The sequence below is a fragment of the Clinocottus analis genome, unplaced genomic scaffold (genome assembly GCF_023055335.1).
Source record: "Clinocottus analis isolate CAN_PGR_092001 unplaced genomic scaffold, fCliAna1.0.p SCAF_16, whole genome shotgun sequence".
In the NCBI taxonomy this organism is placed as follows: Eukaryota; Metazoa; Chordata; class Actinopteri; order Perciformes; family Cottidae; genus Clinocottus; species Clinocottus analis.
Genome location: NW_027175887.1, coordinates 13398384 through 13425072, shown reverse-complemented (window position 1 = coordinate 13425072; position 26689 = coordinate 13398384). Strand labels below are relative to the sequence as shown.

The following is a 26689-nucleotide window of genomic DNA, read 5'->3' as shown; positions in this document are numbered from 1 at the left end:
TGTTTACCTCTAGCATGCTAGCACACTACAGTGAGATGGTGAACATGTTGCATTAAATATCAGAAGGTTAACGTTGTCTTTTGGAGAAAAGGTCAAAATGAAGTATTAGGGACGATGTAGGTCATACTAATTATTAATAAAAGTGAAGAAATGCATGAGAAAAGAACTTGGGATTTTTTGGGAATAAAGTGGTATTTTTCTTTTACAAAATAAATGTATTACAAACATTTTTGAGATTATTAAAGTCAAATATTTATGGTAAAGAAAATAGTAAAATGGTGTAAAATCCAGAGTGCAAAAACCGTGGTAATGACGAATAATGGGAAGGGTTATTAAGGGAGCACATTGCTTCACTTTAAAGGATGAAACGACGTCATCGCACCACAGACGACACCATTAAACACTGGTAACGAGTGCAAAACGTTACACTGGAGCAGACTCTCCATCATCCCTTCTCATCCACTTACCCAGAGTTGTGTCGCTGCAGCGTATTCTAGTCAAACCCGAAGGACATAATTCACCGTAATCGGTGGCTCAACAAAAGCACTTTTGTTCTGTGTCTGTTATGTGTAGTTCTCCCTTCACGGACACAGCGACAGGTGAGAGCTTCAGTGTGTAACTGTCATAAAGCAGCGTGTTCAGGGTGAAGTCTTCTCAACAGTTGGTTTTTAATAGTAACTGTGCTAATACAAAATTTAGAAGATAGAAGTTATTTGATTTTACTTCAATATTAGTATTTATTCATGTGCATCAAAGAAACATGTATGTATGTATGTATGTATGTATGTATGTATGTATGTATGTATGTATGTATGTATGTATGTATGTATGTATGCATGCATGCATGGATGTCTGTATTTATAAATAATATGTATGTATGTATAAATATGTATGTAAGTACCGTCATCTCATGGATCTATTTATTATCCACAATTCACGATTCCTATCCACTATTTCCCCAATTTCTTTCTCCTAAATACGTCACTTTATAATCTTGCAAAATTCAGATTTTGTTTCTTGTAAGTGCATAACTTGAATCTGTGAAGCTGCAATGAAAAAAAAAGTTTTTTCTCTGAATTACCCCCACCTTACTCCAGCTATATGTGTTATTTCTTCCCCTGTAAAAGCGCTAAAACACCTTCATTGTAAATCAGATACAAGTTGCCGCAGCTTCCTGTATTATGCTCTTACCGTGGTAAGAACATGGCAGCTGGATTGCCTCGTACTCACCTGCATACTGCACGTAATACACAGAACAGGAGTACAGCATGAAGAAGTGGAGAGCACTCGTGCTTGTGTAAGTGCTGAATTGCCTGCAGTGTACAGCTTTTGACTGATGAAACCGCAGCTTTGAGCACCGTCGGCTGACACACTCTTGCTCATTATCTCGTCTGCTATAAGGGAACCGCTACGTCTGTTTCCAAAGGCTGCGGTGCTGACTGAACATGTTCACTGTCCAAAGAAAAGATCGATACAGGCTCTTGTTTTGCAGCCTCTTGTTGTGTGTGTGTGTGTGTGTGTGTGTGTGTGTGTGTGTGTGTGTGTGTGTGTATGGCCCCTGGGCTGTGCAAAGTGTGTTTCTGAGCCAGGTAGCGAGGAGAAAGCGGGAGTACAGTGTGAGGTCATAGGTCTGTGACTACTGCTGCAAAACTTTCTTGAAGTGTTTGCAGTTTGACAACACTGGAAGCTTTTATATTTTCCAGCAAACCGACGAAAGACCATCTTTTCTTCACCGCTTCCTATACGAGTTTGATCTCTATTCTTGACAGAGTTTAGATTGCTATTGGTTTGCTTTTCTTTGAAATACGAGACTTAATACGAAGCCTTGACAGAGCTCTTTTTTTTTTTTTCAAATGAGCTCCTTTCATCGAAGAAAGTTTACATTGAGTTATTTAACACCCAGGCCCTTTTCTATTGCTTGTACTTTGTTCTCTTAAACATTAAGAAAGCTACAGAAGACGTGGCTGGATAGTTAAGTTGCTCACACTCTTATTAAATGTCAAAGTAAAATGGAAATGTATCGTAGTGCAAGCCTGTTTTTGTGTGTGTAGTCCGTCACATTATCATATTCGAACAAATGTTGTACAAAATGCCCCACGTTACATTATCTTGACATCCAGTAAACTGCATTTAGTACGCCGCAGAGTATTCTACAGATGTGCTCATCCGCTTCCTCTTCTTCTGCTGTACCGAGGCGTGTCTCGAAAGGACTGCTGAAGTTTGACGAAGCAGCACTTCCTCTTCTAATAACAACAGACACGCTGGATTGTGTTTTTCTCAAACAAAGCGCCACCTTGATCCCAACTGAAAGCCCAGCGCTCTGAAGCTGCGCTGTGCTTTGTCATCGCGGACAACACATTTGTATCTCCTGTCTTTCCTCGTTTTGCTACGATAAGGCTCTCTTGTAACTGCTCTCGTCTGGGGTTTATTAATGCCTTATTTCCTCAGGCAGCGGGTGCTTTATCGCGGCTGATCAAGCGCGTCTCGCTCACTGCACGGAACAGAAAACTAACGAGGACAAATTATATCATACAACACTGACGAGTAAATATTACTATCTTATAATTAACACGCAAGAACATCATTCACACACGTGCCTCGTGTAGAAAACTAAATAAAAAGAATACTCAAGGTATATCAATGCATGTTGTAATCCAGTGGTTCTCAATTTGAGATTAAAACCACTGTTGTAATCAGCACTGTGTCCAAAATCAATATTTTTGATTACATAGACCACATTTACTGTCCGCCGTTTGTTTTATAAACCAATAACGTGTTGGACACGCGGACATTATGACCTGGTGCTGGTGCACGGTGAAGAGTCTGAGGATGAGCGATGCTCCAGTTCAATCTCTGAGGGGCATGAATGTGTGCACCTCATTGCATGGCAGCCACATAGTTGCTGAGATATTTCAGTCTGGATGTAATGGATCGGACTGACAGACTGACACTGTCCTCCATAACTGTGCCACTAGTTGGGCTGGAAACAAAGAAAGCAACGCGAGAGAGAAGACAACCCTGAGGAAAGACGCTATTGTGGCCCTCCTGCCAGCGTTTATGCAGTAATTGCTCGGAAGGCATCATGACAAAGGCGTCTGGAGCGCAATTAATGCTTGAAAGCAGCCGTCCCTCAGTCTCAGTTAAAGACGTGTGGTTGAAGCCGTCTCGCTGAGAACACTGACGTGCTCAGTCCTTCTTCCTGTCCTTCGCCGTCCTGTATCTCGCTCTCACCCAACCAAACTCAAGTTATACAAGCACCCACACAGATTCAGAGAAATGGGAGAAATTGTGCAGTGGAGCTGTAAACACCTGAGTCTCAGAGTGTGCACTGTATATTTGCATCCATACAAACGTGGAGATGTACACACAGCATATGTTATGATTAATTTAGCATACGGAAGTGCGCAATTTCCTTTTTATAAATCCAAAATCAACTGGGTATTGTCCTCTATCATTACTGTACAATGGGTGTTGAAATTCTCTCTCTCTATATATATATTTTTCCCCCTTCGTATCTTCTTCTTTTGGGGTTTACAGTGACTGTTGTTTGCCGCTGCGCGCACTGTTGGGCTCAGTTCAACAGTACAACCGCATCTGACCCGTCTACAGGTGTTTGGGGGTTCCTCCAGGAAGAGGAAGCTGCCCTCTGACGGGACCGCTGCCCTTTGACCTCATCTACACCGACTACCACGGCTTGCAGCAGATGAAGCAGCACATGGGTCTGTCCCTGAGGAAGCACAAGTCAGTGTCACGCTCTCTCCGTCTCTCTCTTTTATATGTCTTGTCATTCCTATTTGTCTTCCAAGACATAAGTGCGGCGTTTGTTAGTTGCATTCATTTTGTGTTATCAGTAATGGCCTTATTGCTGAAATACTTAACTATTGGCTTATTGACTGGCTGGTGTTACAGGCTGGTGGACACTAGGCCCGAAATTTCACTCTGCATCAGCAAAATTCTCCCTTATAGGGGATCCAATTTGGCCTCTTTACGCAGTGATCAATCAGCAGGTGCAGGTTTCGTCACAACGCCGCTCTTTATATGCATCACATTACAAGCCCGTACACAAGTACATAGATATGTACTACATACAGATACAGTCAGTGTATTTGTCAATGCTTAAAGTCTGAGCGGCTGCAAGCTTGTTTCTTTCAGAAACGCTGTTGTTCTTTTGTTCCGGGAGTAAAAGCACATCCTGTTTTATCCAAACACAGACAAACAATGTGCAAATTGCGACGCTTGGAAGAAAATGTATTTATGGAAAGTAAAGCAGTGATAGCGGCGTGTAGATATTGATAATCATGTTAGCTGAAATGTTGTTAGATTGTATTGTGGGAGCCGGATTGTGGTTTGTTTTCATTCCATGTTTTACTCCTGAGAGGAGAAGGGTACGTTCACCAAAAAATAAATCACACTTCACAACAATTCCTCGTGATTCTGCTGCGTTTTGAGCTCGGTAAGACGACGCGCTGGCGAAGCCGCAGAGGAAACCTCCGCTGCTTCCAATCAGCGTCAGTCCAAGGTCAGCCGATCGACGAGCTCTCCTCAGCCGCCACAGAGAGAAAGACCAATACTTTAATTTCCTCTCCTGCCCTGACACTGATTAGAGAGGCAAGGCATTGATTAATCTCAGATTGGATTACATCAATTGATTTTTGACTTCCTATAGTGTGAATATTCACTGCTGATAAAGTGTTAATGTGATTTGCTTCCTCTATCGTTGTAAACTAAAAGCATCATTTCTCTTCATTCCTCCCTGTTTTTTTCCGTTTGATTTTGATCTGGGAGGACATCAACACAACATCTTTTCAGATGTTTTAGTGTCGACGCTGTCGAAGGAGTGTAATCTATTCCCCGTTGAAGCGTCGCCTTCACATTATCAGAGAGAATTTTAAACGTTTTCCAGTCGATCCAAAGAGACTCACGGACGGCAAGAGAGTTTAGCATCGCCTTTGAATGTGTTTCAGAAACACGTCCAAGTGTTTGACTCAAATTCACCTCAGACAGTCCGGCTTGCGTCGTGATGGGCTCCAGCAGAGGCCCTCGTGGTGGCCGTGAAACAAGGCTGTGCGATTTAAGCCGCAGACGTCTCACCTTGAGGCCCGTAAGCTCCGCTCAGTGGGAGGAAGGGAGGCAGGGGACGTGGAGATCTATCGCCGCTGGCAGCTCTATACAAACCAGCAGTCTGACAACGAGACAGTTATCGTGCTGAAAGGAACTCGCATAGCTCAAAATGAGGACGGCGTTTCTCATGGTCGTCATGTTGTTGACAGTCTTTTTTTTGCATAATGTTTATGTAGGGTGACATCGACAGACCAAATCTCACAAAGGAAGAAGTCTGGAAACCTCTCGGCTCATTTTAGATTTCAAAGGGCCGTCTTCAACGAGTTATCAACATGTGACCCGCGGGAGGTGGCACTTTAGTTACATTACGCCGTGAAAAGTGGCTGAGAAAAGGAAAATGTCAGCATATTACAGTGAGTAGAGATGATACATTATCAGTTGGAATATTAAACTTTTGCCAAATCCAGTTCGGGGTACAGCAAACATATTTCTCTTCTCAAGAAAAGTTTTGCATGAAGTTAATTGTTCTCCTTGTCGAACTGTGCAATAGTATAGATTAGAAAAAGGGCCGGTGGCTCAGGCTGTGCTATTGCTGCCTGCAGATTTCTCCAAAAAATCCGTCACAATCGGCACTGCGCTTCTTTGGGTCCTGAGCAAAACACCTGCTGTGTTGTGTCACACACCCAAAGAGTCAGCTACGGTCAGAAACAAATAGATCCGTCAATTACCGATGCTCTTGTGTGTGTTTATGTGCAAATTAGATGGAATAAACCAAGCTCAGAGCAATTAGTTTCATTTGAAAGACAACCGTGATGCCGTTTTTTGCCTCCGCCTGATTCTCATGTCGTCCCAGGTGCCACATCCGAGTCATCGACACCTTCGGCACGGAGCCGGCTTACAACCACGAGGAGTACGCCACGCTGCACGGCTACCGGACCAACTGGGGCTACTGGAACCTGCACGGCCAGCAGTACATGACCATGTTCCGTACGTGGGCTTTCATTCCTCTCAGGCAGATTGTCTCTTTTGCTCATCTGCATAATTCTCACAGACGATATATATCAAAAGCTTGAAAAGGTGCGCAGCCGATGGTGTGAGGTTATAGCGTCTTCAGAGTGGCGCAGGCGAGGCCAAGCACCTCCAGTCAGACGCAGCAGAGCGCGCGAGAAAAAAAAAAAACAAAAAAAAAAACAAGCACTCAGGGAACATTTGGTGAAATTGGTGACAGGAGAAACTTCAGCTGTTTTGTGTCGTCGCCGATTAAGTCAGCGACAATCGGCAGCCCCGCTGCTCCCACAATACTTTCATCACAAAGCTCGACACCGCCAGAGCTTTCATCTCGGGTTTGAATTGACTGGAAATACTGTTTCTTTCTCCTTCCCACTTGATAGCTCCCTGCTGTAGTAGGCTCCCTTTGTGCGCGCTACCATTCATCGTGTTGTTTTGTATACCGAAAGTTGTAAGCCGTGGCACTTTAAAGCTGCAATCCAAAAGTCTTTGAAGGTTAAAACTATAGCGAGAGATGACGGAGAAGAAAGTGTTGCGCGAAGGTGTTTCATCACATTCTGGTGATGCAACAAAAGTCAACCAGATAATTTATGTGAATGCAAATACACTGTTTATTTTTTTAGCGATAAAGCTAACAGCGGCATTGTTTTACCACGCAAATAAATGAAAACACTTATAATAAAAGACTTTGAATTGCAGCTTCTCAGCTTCCCCGCTGTTCTCCTTTTGTTCTGTATTCTCGGAGCGCTCTGCGGGCCGGATCTCGAGGTCCTGTTCCTTCCGTCGTATTCGTTTTTTTTGAGACGTGAAATTGGACTTTTACAGTTGTGTGGCGAATGGCTTTGTTTATCCTTTGCAGCCCACACTCCAGATAACTCCTTTATGGGTTTTGTGGCGGAGGAGCTGAACGAGACGGAGAGGCTGAACATTCAGCGGAACAAGGTTAACAACATGGCGGTCGTGTACGGCAAAGAAGCCAGCATGTGGAAGGTCAGTGTCACGCAACGGCTGCTTTATTGCCTGCGCTGCATGTTTTTTAAATTTGCGAGATGAGACGGTTCAGTTACGAACAATTACAAAGAGAATCTCTAATCTGTCATGCGCTGTGTGATTCGGTAACTTTTAAACGTTTGCTCTCTGTCTTTGCAATGACAAATGACAAAGAGATTTAAAGGGCACCGACATGAAGAACTCTACAGGATCCTGCTGAGTGTGATGCCGCCTTGTGTAACTGTGAGTCCACACAGGCAAACGCTCGCTTTTCCTCTTCATGACGAGACTGAAAACTATATGAACTATATATTTTTTAAACTAGTTGCTGTACTGCTGTCTGATTATGTCTTCCTGCTTCTTTTGACTTCCATGACTCTCGTGAAGGTGACCTTCTACCGCCTTTCAGTAGAACAGAGGCGAGGCCTTTGCACAGAAACCCGGCACGCCGACTCTGATGTGTTTTAATAGCCTCATTTGCATTGTGAAAATTCACAATATGAGTCGAAGCTGAATGTACTTCGAGGGTGCAATTGATAGCGCTATTCCCACACAGGGCTAATACTTGAATTAATGGCATGAAGCAATTGCGTCGCTGCCAGGAGCACAATCAGTCCCGTATCATCGCTCACACATCCTCAGCTTCACCATCCCAATCGAAGCGGCTCTCATCTGTCACAATATGTCTTCCAAGTAAGTTTTGTGGACTTTGTTTGATAGTGCTCAGAGATGAAGTATCAGTTATCAGTTGCCATTTTGGATGATGATGTCTTAATAGAAAAAAAAAAAAGAATCATTCCTCTTGCTAGACGCCATGTGCCCAAAAGAGTAAAAATACATTAATCATCATATTATGTGACTTCTTAGATTCTCAATTCAAAACAAGTTTCAATACACTTTTGTTCAGATTATGTTTTTTTCTACATCCTCCTTAGAAATAAATTCCTAAAGCTTCAATTAGAGGACTTTCTACTGAACGAAATGCATTTGAAGATGCACTTAAATGTGCAGTAATAGACGTTCTCGGGCACTCGTCGGGCGACGACAGCAGCAAAGTATTAATAGAAACATGATTCAGGGCAAAGGTTTTCAAACTGTGAGCCGGGCCTCCGCAGTGGGGCTCAGGAGAGTTGGAGGGAGGCGGGGAAGGAGGAGCGTGATGCAAAGACTGTGCATGACGCTAACCTTCCTGAGCATCATCCCGTGTTCCCCCGAAAGTCTGTTCATGGAGGGTTACGTTGCAAACAGGAACTGCTATTTGTTAATATGGCATACTTTTCATTCTGCCAATTTGCTTAATTATAAACAAATGTAGGTTAAAACCTCAGCTCAACTCGGGTCCCAAAGGTAAAAGTATAACTGCTGTTGATGCTCCCAAAGGTCCGCTGTTGTCCCGACGGGGAACACAGTGTCAAACTCTGAGTTATTATTTCCCTCCACGCGACATTGGCAGATCTAACGCATGCTATATTTGGTGCATTCATGAGGTTCTGTGTATCGCGTAGAAATCAAGTTAAATGTAAACTCTTTCCCATTCAAACCTGCACAACACCCACCAGTTGTTACATTTCCTCCAAACAAGTTTGTCCTTTAGGAATCTGGCCTGAAGTGCGACGGCATAAAGGAACAATCGCTTTTTTGTTTTTCGAGAGTAGATTTTACCTCCGAGCTGTTGGCAAGATTTTTCCCGTTCTCGCTGCAACTTTGAAGTGTGCTGCAGCCTCCCACAAGGTTTGGTTCACTTCACTTCACTGACTGCAGCTTTGTTCCTACACCAACACAACATGCCCTGTTTCTCTGAACAACTTGAGCTGCAGTGGAACATTCGTGCATCCGACAGATTGCCCCGTGAAGCCAGTAGCGTCGGGGTCTCTCCAGACAACGACGCCTCCCCCCCCCAAATCCTTCGACGAGAGCAGTCTCTTCCTCCACCTTTTGAGGCTTTGAGTTTCACAGAAGAGATTTGGGGTGTGTGAAGGTCCTATGAGAGGAAAAGTGACTAATACTTGATGTCATATTCTGTCTTTTCCTCTCCACCTGCCTCGGCCCTGCTCTTCATACTTCTCTTTTCTCCGTGTACTATTCTACATTCATCATCCCATGATGCATCATTGATGGATTCCCACAGCTTCAAGTAAGTAAACCGGCTTTTCACTGGCAATATTGATTTTTTTTTTTTTTTCAATAGCAACAAAAATGATTTTTTTCTCTTCTTTTTGTTGCCAAAAAAATATATACTTCACTTCAGCTGTGTTGCCATGAATTTATCAGAGGCTAACTTTTGAATGTCAGTTCTGTTTTAAAATGTGTAAAATATCTTCCGATGTCGAGCTCTGTTACTAAAACATGAGCGTTTTCCGTCATGTAGCACGGAGGAGCTGCATAAAACTATTTTATTTCAAACCGATTTAGATAAATAAAGGAATGAGCTTGGAAGGTTTGTCATACTTTCCTTTTCACTGTAACATTGGTCATAATTGTAATTAATTGAAACTGACGTGAATCCAAAGCAGAAGTAGAATAAAGTGTGATTTCATCTCCATGTTGCTCGAAGACATTAAAATGTCTCAAAATGAAAAACGAGGAATGAAACTCAGATGACATTTATAAATGATTTATGCCTTGAAGACACATCATTAGTGAATAATTCATAACATTCCCCCAGAAACACTTTTTTTTTTTGAGAAACTAATTCAGTTTTACGTCAGTGAAATAATTCAAGCAAATTGTTTCTACGGGGCAACACAGAAGATATACATTGATTTAAGTCTCTCATACCTTTGCAGGTACTGGACAGTTAGCAGTTACCAAATTGATGATGTTGGAGCTAACAAGAGCAGACTCAGCTTATTTTATCTGCTCACCTCATTTCCATTAACCAATATTGTTCTGGCTGCGGTGATACTGTTGCCCTCCCCAACACCTTTGGGCTTTTCTCCTCTGCCCTTCCAGGAGCGGTTGTGTGTAATACTAATGAATCTATTTAATTAATTTAACCGGTTGTAGCGGTGTCAGTGCAGTAAGAGGGAACTGCACAGTGTGTAGTGTCAACAGTGCGAAGCTTAACTGGCATCAGAACACAAGGTGGCCAATGGATCGGCAAAAACTACACAACAGATCTGGTGCACTGATAAAAAAAAAAAAATAGTCCCGCCCCCGTAGCAGTGTTTGCAATGATGAAGCAGGAACTCCACTGCGCCCGCTTTTTGAAGTTTTCAAGCTAATTTCGCGCCTCTGTGTTTCCAAGGGAAAGGAAAAGTTCCTGGCCATTCTGCATCGCTACATGGAGATCCACGGGACGGTCTATTATGAGACGCAGCGTCCTCCAGAGGTGCCTGCCTTTGTTAAGAACCACGGTCTGCTGCCTCAGCAGGAGCTGCAGCAGCTCCTCAGGAAGGCCAAGGTGGGAGCATCACTCAAGCTTTCACGATCTCCGTGTGTGCGTTGACCTGGATATGAGCAGCTCAGCGGCTCGGCTCATGATCTCCTCCTCCTTTTTATTTTCCTGTCAAGCTGTTCATTGGGTTTGGCTTCCCCTACGAAGGTCCCGCCCCTCTGGAGGCCATAGCCAATGGCTGCATCTTCCTACAACCCAAGTTTAATCCTTCTCACAGCTCTCTCAATCACGACTTCTTCAGAGGGAAGCCCACCTCCAGGAAGGTAGATGCTCTTTTTTTTTGTTTATCTTGGCCATGAGGATGAAGGCACTTAAACAAGCAAATCAATATTGAGTACACATCTTGGCGTTTTATTGTGATTGTGAATAATATATCCCATTTATTCCCCCCCCCCCCAGGTGTCTTCTCAGCATCCTTATGCGGAGCAGTACATTGGCCGGCCGCATGTCATCACTATCGACTTCAATAACTCTGAAGAGTTTGATGCGACCATTCGTGAGATCATGAGAATCAATGTATGTTCATTTGTTGGTGTATACCATCAGCACTCCTCATTCAACAAAATATTGACCGTATAATATTATCGTCTACCACAGTGCACCGCTGCATAATGATAACAATAATGTGCTCTTGCGCGCTTTAAAGTCTGGCTTGACCCACTTTTGAAGCCCTCAGCCTTTAATAGACCTCTTCATCACGGCTCCTGCTTTACAGCAAAATGCTTCGCTGGCCTGCCCTCCGCTCTCCGTGCTGCTAATTGCTTGAGATATTATGCGGCTCAAGAGGTAAAATGCGCCCACACCTGGGTTTACGTGGCAACCTTCCAGAGGCCAGCGCGACAGACAGAGCGCATTGTCCACGGCAGATTATAATAATCAATCACGCTGTGCTCAATCTGTCGCCAGAACAACACCGAGCCGCCAAGATGCATGTGTGCCTCTACCGGCCGGGTGTGTGAAGTAGACCTCGTGTGTCCTTTTGATCGAGGTGACAGGAAGTACCACTTGTGGCGCCGGCTCGAAAGGTGGATCCTCGTGAAAGGAAAAACAACACTAATCACACTGGCTGCAATTTCCCCCCATTTTTAAAGGATTAAATGAACAAAAAAACTACAATGGATAGGGCGTACTACACACTACGTGTGTGTTTGACTCAGACACAGTTAATTTTCATATGATACCAATGAAAATAGCATTCAAAAGACATTTTGAGAGAGCAGCTTTTTCACCCTCCGACTGGGAGAAGAAGATGGATTTGTCACTGGAAACTGGTTAGCTCGGTTTAGCTTAGCTTAGCACAGAGATCGCAAACAGCTGGCTGGCTCCGTGCATAGAATACACATCCAATATCATGTTTTAATTAACATGTCACGCAGTGTGTCAGACTGCTTCTTGGCTTTCAGCGGTGACTTCCTGTCTCCAGTGGTTGCCTGGCAACTTTGATTACACGTCTGTCTGTGTACTAATTGAACAAACAAAACATAACGTGTTAATTTGTTACCTTCAGACAGAACCAAGCTAGCTTTTTCTCAACTCGTGTCAACTCGTTGGGCTGAGCTGAGCTGAGCTAACAGACTGCTAGCTTTAGCGTTGTATTCACAATACAAACATGAGAGTGGGCTCAATAGGATTTCCCCAAAATAGCGAAGCTTTCCTTCAGCTTCTGCATTTGGATAATAGGAGTTGAGCATGTTGGATGTTTAATGAGATGCATTTTAAAGCACATAATGTTCTTTATTCAGCACATCTTCAGGGAGGTTTGTTCTCGTCGTTGATGTTCGATACCTTGATGTCTGACACACTGTTGCCTCATAGTCTGATGGCTCCATGGCAACACTGCATGATGGAGATGAGGCAACAGGCAGCTGATGAAGAAGCACTGATTTGTCTGAGGCACCTGCCTGATCTCACCCTCCAGCTGGGTTTACGTGTCTTTTTCTGGACGCGGCTGCTCCGAAGCACAACCCTCCCCCCCTCCGGAACGAGCAGGAAGTTTTCTGATAATAATAGAAATAATGGATGTTGCTCACATTTATTTATTTTTTGTGGCAGAGCAATGCAATCAGCTTAGATATAAGAATGGCAGTCATTTTGGAAAAAAAGTTTTCCGCTGCTGAATTCAAATCGCCCTCGATGGAGCATCTCTGTCTCTCTCGCTCAGATTCTATTATATAAATATGCCCAAAAGGCAAATTGCATTGCTGAATATCTGATGAAGTGCCAGATACATTTCATTAAACTCAGATGAAATAAAGTAATAAGAGAGCGCTAAAGGAACACAACACTAAAAGGAACCATTTATCAGTTTAAAAGCCTGAGTGCTTCAGTGGCGTGATAGTAAACAATGAGATCTCACTTTAGGTGCCATGGGAGACATTCATTGCGCAATCACTTCCTACACTGCTGACAGAACGCATCCAGATATATTCATAATAACTGAAATCATAAACCTCCTTATATCCAAAGACATTAAACTGCAGTAATTTCTCTCCAGCACCAGCACATTGTCTTGTGCTGTGTTCCCTATACGACCATTGATCGATGTCTCGGTGAGTTACCATATATCTCCTGTCATCAAAGAGTCCGACAATGAGTGGCAGGGCATAGCAGCGACACTGAAAACGACACCCGAGGGACCCAGAATGCACCAAAAGCACCCGCCCCCTCGGTACTGGACGACCTGTGCTCGACTTTCAGTTTAATCCATTGTTTGACATATTGATGAAGTCGTCACTAAACATAATTAAATCAGTTTTCAAAGCTGTCACCTGTGATGTATTAGGTCATTGATTTTAATGTGTGCTATGATATAAGCCTCTCACAATCACGCTAATGAATATGTCAGCTTTGATTAACTATCAGATGTTCCTATAATTATGATATCATATTTCTGTGGACATGGACACACACACACACACAGACACACACACACACACACTGCCCCACTGTTTCTTCATCTGTGTGAACATCTGTGCTTGCAGGTGGAGCCCTTCTTGCCCTATGAGTACACCTGTGAGGGGATGCTTGAGAGAGTTCACGCCTACATTCAGAACCAGGTGGGTCTGAAAAGTCAAGTCAGCAAAGCATGCTGGGTAATCATAACGTTGCAATCGAAATTAGTTTTAGGTGTTTCGTTTTGTTGCATCCGTTTTGTTTAATGGTGCGAATACAACACGGATAGAAACCAGATGAAATGTGGCTCATTGTAATAGAGGAAAGGAAGTGCAGTGCATTGATGTGTTGGGGAAACTACAACAGCTTAGTTCATAAATAATGTCACTAAATTACCATTGTAATCATTGCAACATGCAGTACTAGCAGCAGCAGCAGCAGTAGTAATAGTAGTAGTAGGCAGTTTGTCTAATGTGTGTTTTATACAGTTCACATCTTTTATGCAGTGAAAACTGCTGATAGTGATATGTCAAAGTGATCACTAGAAGCAGAATCTGATCTAAAGTAATGACAACTTCAATATTTAAGAAATTGCATTGGCAGTTTGAAAATACAATGCAGCACTTTTCAAAGTGGAAAGGTGCACTCAGGAGGCTGCAGATCTCCACCGGCCGTGTCTGTGATGTTTGAAAACCTCGACTGACTGCTCGTCACGAGTGTACGGGACACGTTTTTTTAATTCGCACGTCTCACACGACCGATACGCTGTCGTCTCGTAGGCAAAGCAGAGGTCTGCATCGGCTCTCTCTGCGTGAAGGCTCGCGGCTCAGCTCGGTCTCCCGGGCGTAAACCGAGACTTCCAGCATTTCTGCACTTGGAAAAGGTCAGTTTGATTGTCAACAGAAAAAAAAGGAAACGGCAGTAAACCCTGCAGAGCGGCGGCAGAAAAAGTGAGCAAACAGTTTCCCCCACTGTGTCTCTGGGCGCAGAGCAGCAGCGGGGATTCAGAGACCCGCTCGGCTCGGCAGAGCGGTGAACGGGCCTCAGCTGGCCGTCGATGGGAGGACCACACTGGCAATGAAAAGAGGTTTAGAGAAAGTGTCGCAACAACACGAGCAACGCATGATTCTCATGGCGGTGGAAATGCACACTGTACAAATCTTCAGGAAGAAAGTCTCTACATCTTCCGCCGCAAACTACAAACACATCTTTTCCGACTATACCTTAGAGTAGCACTTTAATGGCACTGACTGATAGCACTTTGTAGTTTTGCTTTCTTGAAGGAATTGTATACTTTTTGGATTCTTGTTGCTCTGAGTTTGTACTCACGGTTCAGTTTTCAGTTTATTTTGTAAAGCCCTAAAAAGGGCTTTACAATCTGTACACATACGAACATACGACATCCTTGTCCCAGGACCTCACATCGGATCAGAAAAAAAATCCCCTAAAAAATAGAAAAAACCCTTTTATGGTGAAAAAATAAGGAAAAAAACCTGAAGGAGAGCAACTGAGGAGGATCCCTCTCCCAGGATGGACAGAAGCAATAGCTGCCATGTGACCAGAATGCCCTTATTGTAAGTCGCTTTGTCAGCATCGTCAGTCGTGCATCTCGGCTTCTAAGTCGTCTTGACGGTGGTTTGAGTGCTTTTCTGGAATCTCAACAGGCCTGAAAATGAACTTCAAGGCTTCTCACAAACCGTCATCTTTTCCAAACATCCACAGTCTCATTGTCCCATTTTCAACAGCTGTGTCTTGATGGCGGTAAACACACGACTCGGACGGAGTATGAAGGAGGCTAGTGAAGCACTACCAATGAAAATGTGTATGCGCTATTCTCTGCTCAGTGGGTCAGTCTCCATTGTGTTGACTGAAGACACAAATAGATGTTCTTTGGTTCTTTAACCAATACATTTTCTCTGAGTGTTTGTAACCAATACATTTTCTCTGAGTGTTTGTGAGGCACTTTTCATTATGTATCGTCTTCGTATTCATTTCTGCGGGTGCGTGGCAGACTCCGAGCAAACTTTTCTACAAGTTCCAAGAAATGTTGGACGGATAAGTGATCGAGCTTTCAGAAGAGAAACAGCACAAGGATGTTTACACAAGGTTCTCTTCTCATTAAAGCTTTCATCGAAGCATTGGACTCAGCTAATAAACTGAACTTCTATTCAGGAAGTTCATTTTCCAGGGATTTCTTGTTTACTAATCCACAATATGTATTCCTCGGCCACACTGCCTGTCGGCTATTAATTTCTGTGAAGGCAGCAGCTGTGAGTTCAATAGACGAGCACGGTGACTCATTTTTTTTTCGCAACGATGGTCCTCGAGGATGACGATGAAAGAGAAAAATAGTACTCATGCTTAAAAGTGGACTCGTGATCCAACCTTTTACACACAGGAAAAAGTTGAATTAATCCAATCATTATTTGTTATTGTGTGTTTTACTGAAAGCTTTTACACTGAAACCTGTTTGGTTCGGTTTAAACAAACTGTCTAATATGATATATCAACGAGTTAAATGTGTGTCTGTATAACCTCTTAATTTATACACAAGCACACATGCACAGACACACACATTTTATACTGTCTTTTGACAGATATTGTGGTCTTCTGGTACATCCATCCTGTGATGGTTGCTGTAGTGTCCGGCCGTGGCGAGTTGAAGGAACGTGACCTCTGCTCTGACACCGTCTTTTCTCAGGCTGTCAGACACACACACACACACACACACACACACACACACACACACACACACACACACACACACACACTGCCCGTCTGGCATGTACATTTCCATCCTCCCAGCGGACTCTCTTCTCTCTCTTTTCTTACACTTTTCCTCAACTTCTCCACCAACCTTGTCAACCTTTCAAGTTTTATTTCTAACTTCTCAAGTCACTTACAAATTCTTCCCCTCTTTTTTTTCCACCGCGTGACTGAACCTGTCCTCCTCGCCTGATCTTCATACGAGCAACTCGTACGACAGCGCAGTGTAAACATTGTCTGGTTGACAACATGATTGCGCACATTTGCTGCGTTGTGTCCCTGCCGCTTGAGGAGAAGGCTTCGACAGAAAAATCACTCGATCGACTTTCCTCGTTACGCTGGAGAGACACGGTGGTGGAGGTCAAACACACACATTGAGAGATGTCGGTGAAAAACAATCAGTGCGGACAATTTGTTGTGAGAGGCCGTGGCGTGGTCCATTTTTGTGTTGTGGTTCAGCTTGACGATGACCCTCCGACCCTCACAGCAGGAGATAGAGAGATCTGAGATACCTGATTGGACATGAAACACGACGAGCAAAAATAAAGCGACAGATGCTCATTGTTCCTGGAGGATTGGACATTGTCTTACTTTGATGACTCATAGTCGTATTAATACGCTATAATTCTAAAATGGATATCACATAAACACCTTGTCAGTGGGTACCAGACAAAATAAAACCTCAGAATTGTCTGGATCTTCTCACAAAGTAAACTATTTGAATCATAAAAAAAAGATAATGACAAATAGTAGCATCTCCACATGCCTCTGCTATCCATCCCTGTCTCTTAACCTCGCACCTCCTCATGCCTCATTACTCTCCTGATGAACTGTGTGTGTGTGTGTGTGTGTGTGTGTGTGCGTGTGTGTGTGTGTGTGTGTGTGTGCGTGTGGGTGTGTGTGTGTGTGTGTCACGGATGCATTATGTGTTTAGGAGGAAGAGCAGCAGAGATGGAGAGATAGGAAGCCTAGTTATTGCCTATGGGCAACGGGAGCCCGTTTTAATAAACGGGTCTGCAGGCCAGTGGGACATGTCGGAGAAATGTTATTACCTGGGTCTTATGAATAGCTCAGCTGGAGGGGGAATCTAATCAGCCCTCTCACCGGGGCTTAATTCCGCCTCCAAACATCATTTGTTATTGGGTGGCATAACTGCATTCATATCATTTCCTGGAAGATTGACGACTTGTCAGCTCTGATAAGCGCCTCCGTATCATAACGGTTCTTTTATTATTCCCTCTATCAGCTGTCCGGACCTGTGCGTACCAGCGCTGAATGCATAATTTGTCAGAGTGTAGATTGGATTTCGCCCGACAGGTTGAAGTGTCTGCATTATAACGCTGAACATACTTTTGATCTGGAGCACTTTGTCTCCTCACCTGCAGGATTTTTGCTCCCCCGAAGCTCCGTTTCCTCCGGTGAACTCGTCCTGGCTGAGCGGCGCTCCCGGTCCTTTCCTCCTGCTGCCCAACTCCAGCGTCCTCGCCTGGGCCGCCAACGCCAGCTCCTACGCGTCCTGGCCCCCCCTCAGCGCACTGCGCCTCTTGGCGTCGCTGGAGGACCAGTCGTGTGTGAAGGCGTGCCAGAGGGCGGGGCTCGTCTGCGAACCTGCCTTGTACCGTTTCATCAACATTAAGGAGGCCTTCAGCGCGTAAGAGGAACAATAGGACCCCATTTGTTATGGGATATCTTTGCATTGGCTCCTGCTAACGCATGTGGAGTTCAAAACGTTTACTTTTCCACAAAAGTTAGTTTTTTTAAATGACATGAAAAAAAATGGATGTGCGGTATGGGAGGGCTGTTTCTCGGGGGGTTGAGCGGGTAGTGTGTGCGTGTAGGTGTGCGTGTGTGTGTATGTGTGTGTGTGAATTTAGCATATAGACTATATGCTGATGGGCAGTTTGTATAATGGCACTCTGCTGTTAGTGTGTGAATGGGTGAGAGGGTGACTTCATCGCCGTGATTGTGCTATAAAGTACATTGACCCTCTTCAAATGCAAAATTAATCTTGAACTGTGTCCTTGCCCAATGCACCATCCGCACTATTGATTACTTCTTGATTCATTCTGGACTTCTTGAACCGCTCCTTCTGCAAAATAATGAATGTGTCTCCGTAGCTTTCCCTCTCCACAGTGCCGTGGCTCATTGGCACTTTGAGTTTCAAAAATGATGCAGTAGCACAAAACTACAAAGGAAGACACCGGCTCACCCTTTCCCTGTCATAGCTCCCCTCATTCTTTCAGGTTTTAAAGGCAGCACTGTACCATTAATATTCATCGTCTTAATGGGATGTAGTAGAATAATAACGCTAACCTTTAACAGTCTTCACAGTTGCATCCTAATCTGGCTCTTTGTCCCCAGGCTGGACCTCCAGTGTGACGGAGTGGAGTTGGAGATGAACCACCTCTTCCCGGCCTTCTCGGCCGAGCACGCCGAATGCGGCCTGCAGCAGGATCCGCTGCTGTTCAGCTGTGCCGGCTCCAGCGCCAAATACCAGCGCCTCTGCCCCTGCAGAGACTATCGTATCGGACAGGTGGCCCTGTGCAGAGACTGCCTATGACGAGAGGGGGATCTGTAGGAGGAGACTCTTTTCTAACGCTCGGCGAGATCTCTTGGAAAAGGAGAGTCTACTACATAAACGCTACTCCTTTACCTCTGACCAGGGACTGGCTGCCAACATTGTGAGATTGGTATAACCTCTCAGGGAGCTGCATGATTGTACTTTGAATGTGGTGAGGTTTCAAGCCTCAGTTTAAAGGTGTTCATGGCCGCGTTAAGGACCACAGTCTTCACTGAAGTCACGCTGAAACGTCTCATTTGATGGATCAGTTAGAGTAGTAGAGAAACCGTGAGCAATCAAACGGAAAGCTTTCACTCAAAAAGAAAAAATATTGCAAATGCTTGAAAATTCACAAGTGTGTTTACTCAATGTTGTGTGAATACCTAGCGTCATCGTGGAGTTTGGATATTTGTACTAGATGCACCCAAAGCCATTTACACCATGTTGAGATGTACTATTTTACATGTCCTGTAATGAATATATTTGTACATAAGTGTTGTTTAATAAAATACAGGCAAAGAGAAGCTAACATGGGAGGACATGATGTGTAATTATGTGTTCTTTTAAAGTGTAAGATGATCTTCAATCTCAGCAGATTTACTTAATCGTTCATTACATACTCCTCCCAGCTCCTTTCTTGCATAGGAAACACTCAAGTGGTTTTTTTGGTCTTGTGGCTCTTTCTACCGCCTCGTCTCCAGCGGCGCCGGTTCATCTCTCACAGCTCTGTGTCAGCCGGAGCCTCCGTTTATATTAGGCCTTGTTTTGCCTCAAGGTGTCCTCTATCCCTGCACCTTTGTCAAGGCTTGCAGGCTCTAACTTGATTGGTAGTGCATGGAGAGGGGCGAAAACAGAGGAATGTTGCTTGCCAAGTTAGCATACCTGTCATCTCCTCTCTCGGCAGGAATGGCCCGGGGGAGGCGTCGGAGCTTCAGTTCTTACCCTGCTGACACCGGCAACACTTGCTCGGTCCAGCGCTTTGGTGTTGATCCGCTTACCATCCTGTGTAGATGTATGGAGGTCTCTGACTAAGAATTCACATCGTCAAATCTGGTTGGTCAAGTCTTGCCGACCATTGAATCATAAACAGCTGTATTTCAAAGCTTAAGAAGGCAAACGGTTCTGTGCCCGTTCTTGTTAACTTTTAAAGACGAGCACTATAAGAAAATCTCAAACTGTTATGGGATGTGTGTACGACCCAGAACAGGAGGGCTTTACAGCGGGGAATGTTAAAATAATATACCCAGAACATCACTGGTAACGTTCTAGTGATATTAGAAGAGCCCAAAGGATACTAAAAGACAGTAGCCACTCCATCCACAGCCTTTCGTTCTTGTATTTTTCTTCCTACAATAGTCTGTAGGTCCTTCTACCAGCAACTATGTCACTGTCACGTGAAATTGGTGCGCTGGCGGCAGGAAGAACAACAGATTCTGCAGCTGCGTCCCAACAACAGGGAGAACAACAGCAGATGTGTGTTTTAACACTATTTATTAAACTGGGACAAAGATAAGGTTGAAAATCTGCAACGTTCCCACGCTCATACGTGTCGTGGCCCCCGGGTGTTTGATACAGTTTGTTTCCTGTTTTAGTTTGACAGGCTTCGCCTCTTGTGTCTTTTCTTGTTGTACTTACTGTCTTCCAGCCTTTTTGATCGTCTGCCCCGCCCTGATTAGTTTCACCTTCCCTTGTGTGTTTACTTTGTGTGTTTGTGTTGACTCAGATCATCAGTCTTTCACTCTGTAAGTGGCAGTGTAGCCGTTATCCCTAGTTTGTCGTGACTGACAGCGGCGTGGAGGACGGCGTTATCAGAGAAGCAGCTGTTCTTCTTCCAGGAATAGCTCAGTTAGTGTGAGATCTTTTGGCAATCGGAGCGGAGAGGATATCAGTGGTGAAGTTGTCGAATGGTATAAATACAGCGGAGTGGTTGAAAATGTCCCGTTGCTCTCTGGTTTGTTCTCGTAAGCGTCCCAGCGCCTGAGCGCATGGAGCCCAGTTATCGGTCACTGGGTTACTGGTATCATCATGTCAGTTATCATCAGGATGTGACTCATCTGATTCCTCTGTTGGCATCATAACCTGTGCGATAATAATCTGGATAATCCTCATTAACAGGTTATTCACGGCCATGTAGACACAAAAATCCTCATTCTGTGCAAATACATTTTAAAGCAGAGCTGAAGCTAAAAAAGAGCCGTTTGGATTACACTGGAGAGGAAACACACAAAGAAGAAACACTGTAACACAAAGAGGAAACACAGTAACACAAAGAGGATGCACAGTAACACAAAGAGGAAACACAGTAACACAAAGAGGATGCACAGTAACACAAAGAGGATGCACAGTAACACAAAGAGGATGCACAGTAACACAAAGAGGAAACACAGTAACACAAAGAGGATGCACAGTAACACAAAGAGGATGCAAAGTAACACAAAGAGGAAACACAGTAACACAAAGAGGATGCACAGTAACACAAAGAGGAAACACAGTAACTCCTCCTCAGCTGATCGTCACAGTGATGCTCAGCCCAGAGAGAGACTGGCATCCGTCCCTCATCTTTTACTCTACGATGCTTTCAGGAAGAGATACAAACTGTGTCAACACACGGATCGGAACGGGAGTGTTAGAGAAGTATTTTGAGGACGAGGCGGGGAAAAAAGATGAACGTGACCTGAGGCCTGCAGGAAACTGCAGCAGGGTTTTAATGACTAAAGACTGTTGGATTTAGTCCAGTAGATTTAGCAGCAAAGAGAACAAAAGGACTCATTTCAAACCGCAGCATGGGGTCCAGTCACCGCGCGGCACCACGTAAAAGACACATTTGGAACCACAGATATGAAAAAGATATATAGGCCTAATTAGACAACGTTGGATATATTTCTCTTACACAAAGATGTCAGTAAACTACTGTTGCTGCCCGAGCAGGTACAGTTCAATGTTGCTCCAGTCGCCCACTCACAATGTACAGTCATTATTTTCTGAGATTTCAATAAATGGACCTTCAGCGAACAGACTTTCCAAATAATAAATGCTCCAAAGACGAACAAAAAGAGGAAGAATGTCAAAGATTTATCACATGGATAACTCATTCGAACAATAAACTCTGCATGACAGTGAAATAATGAGTTACAACTCTCACGTTATTTCATATTCATACATCCAATCATACTCCTGGTGAGCCATCACAATAAACACAGACACTTTAAGACTACACCCCCTCTCTGGTTGTGTTTGTGTTGGCCCACCTTTACAGATGGACGTTATTATATATATATATATATATATATATATATATATATATATATATATATATATATATATATATATATATATATATATCCACAGAAACAATGTCACTGAAGTCGTTATCGTGGGAGCTGCTGCTCCACTGGAGCTGAAACCCTGCGCTAAGATAAGAGGATTTTAATGAGACATCCTCAAAAGACAGTCAGGATGTCCATCTAATGATGGCGCTAGTGTCTCTTTGACTGATAGAAAGGCCCATTTCACAATATGCCCATTTCGCCTCTGCAATTCATAATCTCTGAACTAATATTGAACTTCCTCTCAATCGCCGAAGGAAAACGAAGATATGTGCTCGCTGCAGTCAGGGAGGCTTTGACTCGTTCACGGCTTGTTCAGGCGATGAACAAAAACTTTGTAAAGTTAAGAAGAAATAGAATAGAAATACACCACGTCAGGCTGTTTTTTTCCCCCCCCGCATTTGAGTGTTTAGCTGCTCAGCGACAGAGAGAGGAAAAACTCACCTCTGCATCTGTTTTTCACCACTTTCGAACTTCTAGAAGTTACCTGCAACAAGAAAATGCCACAATGAGAAACTGTTAGATAGAAAGATGGATGGATGGATGGATGGATGGATGCATGGATGGATGGATAGATAGATAGATAGATAGATAGATAGATAGATAGATAGATAGATAGATAGATAGATAGATAGATAGATAGATAGATAGATAGATAGATAGATAGATAGATAGATAGAAAACTGTATTAGTTCCCAGTGGGGAAACTCACATGTCACCATAGACAACAACCGACAACAACAGACAAGGTTCACAGTGCACAACAGACAAAAAACACATTACAAGAACAAACAGCAGAACGTGCCGTATGAAACAAGACAACAAGACACATAACCAACATAAAAAGATGCTGAATTTAAATCTCAAAACCACAAGTTAAGGTGTTCACTGCCGGGACGAAAAGACCTCCTCAGGCGCTCAGTTGAATACTTTTGGCGTCCTGAATCGCTCCCTGAATGAACTTCTGAGTCCTTTAAAAAACACAGTGCAGCAGATGGCTTTCAGAAGGAACCATCGTTTTTAACTGGGCCCTTCGTCTCTTCTCTAGAGTGACCTCTAGTGAGTCCAGAAACCGCAGGAACTCCACAGTGACGGTTCCACATCCTGCAGATAAAATGTCCTGCTGCAGGTGTTTTGTCCCGACGACCTGTTGACTTCGTCCTCAGACGTGCTGCTGCATGTTTTCCGATCATTCTGAGCTGTAATAAGAAGGATGTGGGAGAGAAAATAAAAGCAACCGGTAAAATACACAGAGCTCTTGAAAACATTCTCCACAGATTAAAGACCAGTTTATACGTGTACCTTCTTCTCAGTTGATTTATTAGCTCAGTAAATATTTAAGACGTTTATGGTCTCAGTTCTTGCTTGTTTCAAGTCTTCTTCAATACAGCATGATGTTCATTTCGTCGTCAATTAGCTGATAAAGCTATCTCGCTAACGCAGCGTTGTCTGGTCTGGGAGTTTTCCTGTGTTTTCGTCTGACCACTTCAACCCTTTTACAACATGTGTTTACTTCATGACTGTCAATAGAGAGCGCCCAAAATGTCTTCTTCAGCTTGGCGAACATAAAATCCACAATAGCAAAAGGTGACGGACAAAACAAAGAAGTCGAGGCTTCAACGCGACCAACGAGTGACATCACTGTGACTACGTCCACGTCTTACACACAGTCTATGGGTTCACCGAAAAGTCGTTTTATGAAGTTATAAATGTTGTTAATTCGGTTAAAAAGCCTTTTTAGCACTAATTTTCTCAAATTCTCAGAAATGGTGGGACAGAACCAGCGTGTAACAGGGAAAAGGAGAAGATTCATTTTGTATTCACGCAATTACCCAGCATGCATTGTATATATTGTCCATATTGTCCGGGTTGTTTCAGAGCTGCGACACAGCAGCTCTTACAGTGAAGAGGTTCTTTTTTCACTTGTGGTTTCGGCGGTGGCCGTGACACCGTATGATTCATGGCGTGGCCGGCCACCTTTTCAGAAAAGAGAGGTCACACAGGCCTCGATTAATCACTTTTCTCACACACACAGCAGGCGTCTCAATCCCTCCTGCCTCACACTCACCTCCTCACCTGAGCCCAATCCGCTTACCTACTTTCTTACTCTCGCTTTTTCTCGTCTCTCCATCTATCCCGGCTCTTTTTTTTTTTCACCGCATGTCCTCAAGACTAATATTATTTATCTGTTTTTTTTTTTACATGAATTCTGTGTATTTGATACTTCTTTCTTTTCACTTCTCTTCTCCAGAGTGGAGAATAGTTGCCCCTCTGCTGCCGCCCACAAAGATAAATGCGTCGCACATAATGACTCTTTGCTCCGATGTGTGTGTGCGTGTGTGTGTGTATGTGTGTGTGTCCTGTATGCTGGGACCTTTCTCCATAATAATAGGTTTCTGAAAAGCTGACACTTAATGGAGTGCACCTGTTATGAGCAAGGAGCTGCAGAGTAGAAGAAATATTAGTCAGATTGAAAGACCGTTCAATATAAACTGCGGTGCAGCAGGTCAGTGATGTGCAGATACATATTGTGTAGTTGTATTAGTTATTATGGTGTTTTGGAGTTTAACAATAAAGCTGTGCAGTCTATGAAAACAATATATGATGGATCAGCAAATATTAGAAGACACTGATCATCTGTTTTTCTCTCTAATCTTGTTTTTCCCTCCTCTTTGTCTTTGCTGCATTCTCCAGGTTTGGCGGCAGACAGTCAATATTTTGTGTACTCTACACAACATGAATAAGTGAAAGTTGCTCGAGGTTTCTGCAGCATTGGATGTGTATGCGGCTGCTGAGGTAACACTGTACTGCTGTCCACTTCCAGACAGCTCTGCTGCTGCCTGAGGAGGCGCTCCGGTCCAGCGCAGTGAACACGGCTTCTTTTCCCCTGAAACACAGCTTCACAGCTCAGTTGTACTGAAGGGGCGGCACAATTATGTTGCACACATATGGGATCACAAATGTTGATCTTTACAACTTCACGTTTTCTAATATACACTCGACACTCGACACTCGCACTGTACTTGATTCATGACTGGATGCACTCGAAGGAGAGTAAACAGCAGCCAGAAACACGACTCCAAAGTAATGATCATGTTGTTCTGTAACTGCTGGATGTGTTTAAAGAACTTTCTGAGCTCATCATTTGCTGGCTGTTCTGACCCACAATCCTCTTCCTCGCGGAAAAATGAGCATGAGGGTCAAAGGTCAAGGTAAAAAGTTATGCAGGAGAAGTATGTCCTAAATAAACGCCTTACGCATGCAGTGTTTACTTTGTGAGGGCAACTCCAGTATGTACTTGGAGAAAAACTCTGAAAAAGTTTAAATTATTCCCTTAAATTTCAGCAGGAGTAAAGTAAAGTTAGTCTGGAAATACATTCTGTGGTTATTCCACTTCAATCACAGGTGCGCTGTAGTCACAGGACAGTGAAGAGTCCTGGGAAATCCTTTTTTAATATGGCTTCAGGTTCGTATTTGTGAAATGTTCATGTTCCTGCTGACAGAGTTATGGCCTCCGGGCAGTGTCTCATTCTGCTGGATACTCCATCCTCTTTCATTAAAAAGGACCCATTTCACACGAGACACATCTGTATGCATTTCCTCAGTAATGCATGTCCTGAGTGGCAGTGTGGAGCACAATGAGAAGTCAAAAGGCTACTCCACAGTCATTCTCTCTCACTGAGTCATGGATCCCTCCGCCAGCTGGCAGCTCCAGCAACAGAAAGCCAGACTGCGTCTGTCACAGCTGTCTCACTGTCAGCCTCTGTGCACTTGCAAAGACCACTCCATTACTGAATCTATAGAGCGGAGTGCGTGGCACACTAGACATATCAGCACTAATCCTCCACAGTCCTGTGTGGCGGCTTCGGGACACACGAGGGGGGTTGGCTCAGCTTCTGGGTATCTCAGAGGCTCGGTGACCACACGTATAGCTCTCGTCCTGACAAATAAGGGAGGCTGAGAGCGTCAAGGGAGGGAGGGAGGGGCGAGAGATCCTCGTCCCTTATAGACGGTCCACCCGCCCTGTGACCCAACTGTCTGAGTGGACTGTCAAGCTGTAATAGGAGTGATAGAGAGGGTGGAGTGCACGGGAGGAAAGAAGTGGAAAAAGATCTACCTGCAGAGAAAAAGATGAAGAAACAAATGATTGAAAAGTGGGATGAAGATTGAAGGCAGCTGGATTTAAGGCTCATGGCTGGTTTTTGTAAAAGTCTGGAAAGAGATGGCAGAAAAAGGAAGCGGCAGCGCGTGTATATGACAGCTTTTATTAGGGTATCTCCAGGCAACTTCAAAGTGGTCTTCTACAAACGTTATATGAAGGATATACAGTAAAAGGCAAGAGGTCTCAAATGGGAATCATAGGAAAACATGTTGATCTTGAATGAGGTTGTTACGACCTTGATGTAAAAGTTTCTGGAAAGATCAAAAGTACCATGCAGCTTCACAGCCAGCGTGCTCCATGTTCTTATGAGTTATTCAGTGAACTGTGGACTGATGCAGGAGGTGTAAAGGCTGCCGAATCAGATCAGAGAAACACAGGGTTAAGAAACTGCTGTACCAGCATTACAACTCATAGTTTGTCCCTGCAGCTAGAATAATGGGGTAACAGTGTGCGAATGCTTCTACTAAACCCTCGTATGGTGTCCATTTTTTTGTTACTCAGCAGGTGTTGTGGGTCTGTTGGACCCA

The 26689-nt window shown here is 43.9% G+C and overlaps 1 protein-coding gene across 1 annotated transcript in view; it reads left to right on the top strand.

Annotated features, from left to right (window-relative positions):
• The window catches only part of LOC137786691 (alpha-1,6-mannosylglycoprotein 6-beta-N-acetylglucosaminyltransferase B-like), a 49820-nt gene extending 30617 nt beyond the window's left edge, over positions 1-19203 (top strand). The window contains exons 9-17 of the mRNA XM_068578743.1: positions 3610-3741; positions 5915-6048; positions 6929-7065; positions 10307-10462; positions 10573-10719; positions 10856-10972; positions 13438-13512; positions 17500-17765; positions 18476-19203. Coding sequence (XP_068434844.1) covers positions 3610-3741; positions 5915-6048; positions 6929-7065; positions 10307-10462; positions 10573-10719; positions 10856-10972; positions 13438-13512; positions 17500-17765; positions 18476-18674 — 1363 coding nt within the window. The 3' untranslated portion in view covers positions 18675-19203. The remainder of the gene's footprint in view (positions 1-3609; positions 3742-5914; positions 6049-6928; positions 7066-10306; positions 10463-10572; positions 10720-10855; positions 10973-13437; positions 13513-17499; positions 17766-18475) is intronic.
• Positions 19204-26689: the final 7486 nt, after the last annotated feature.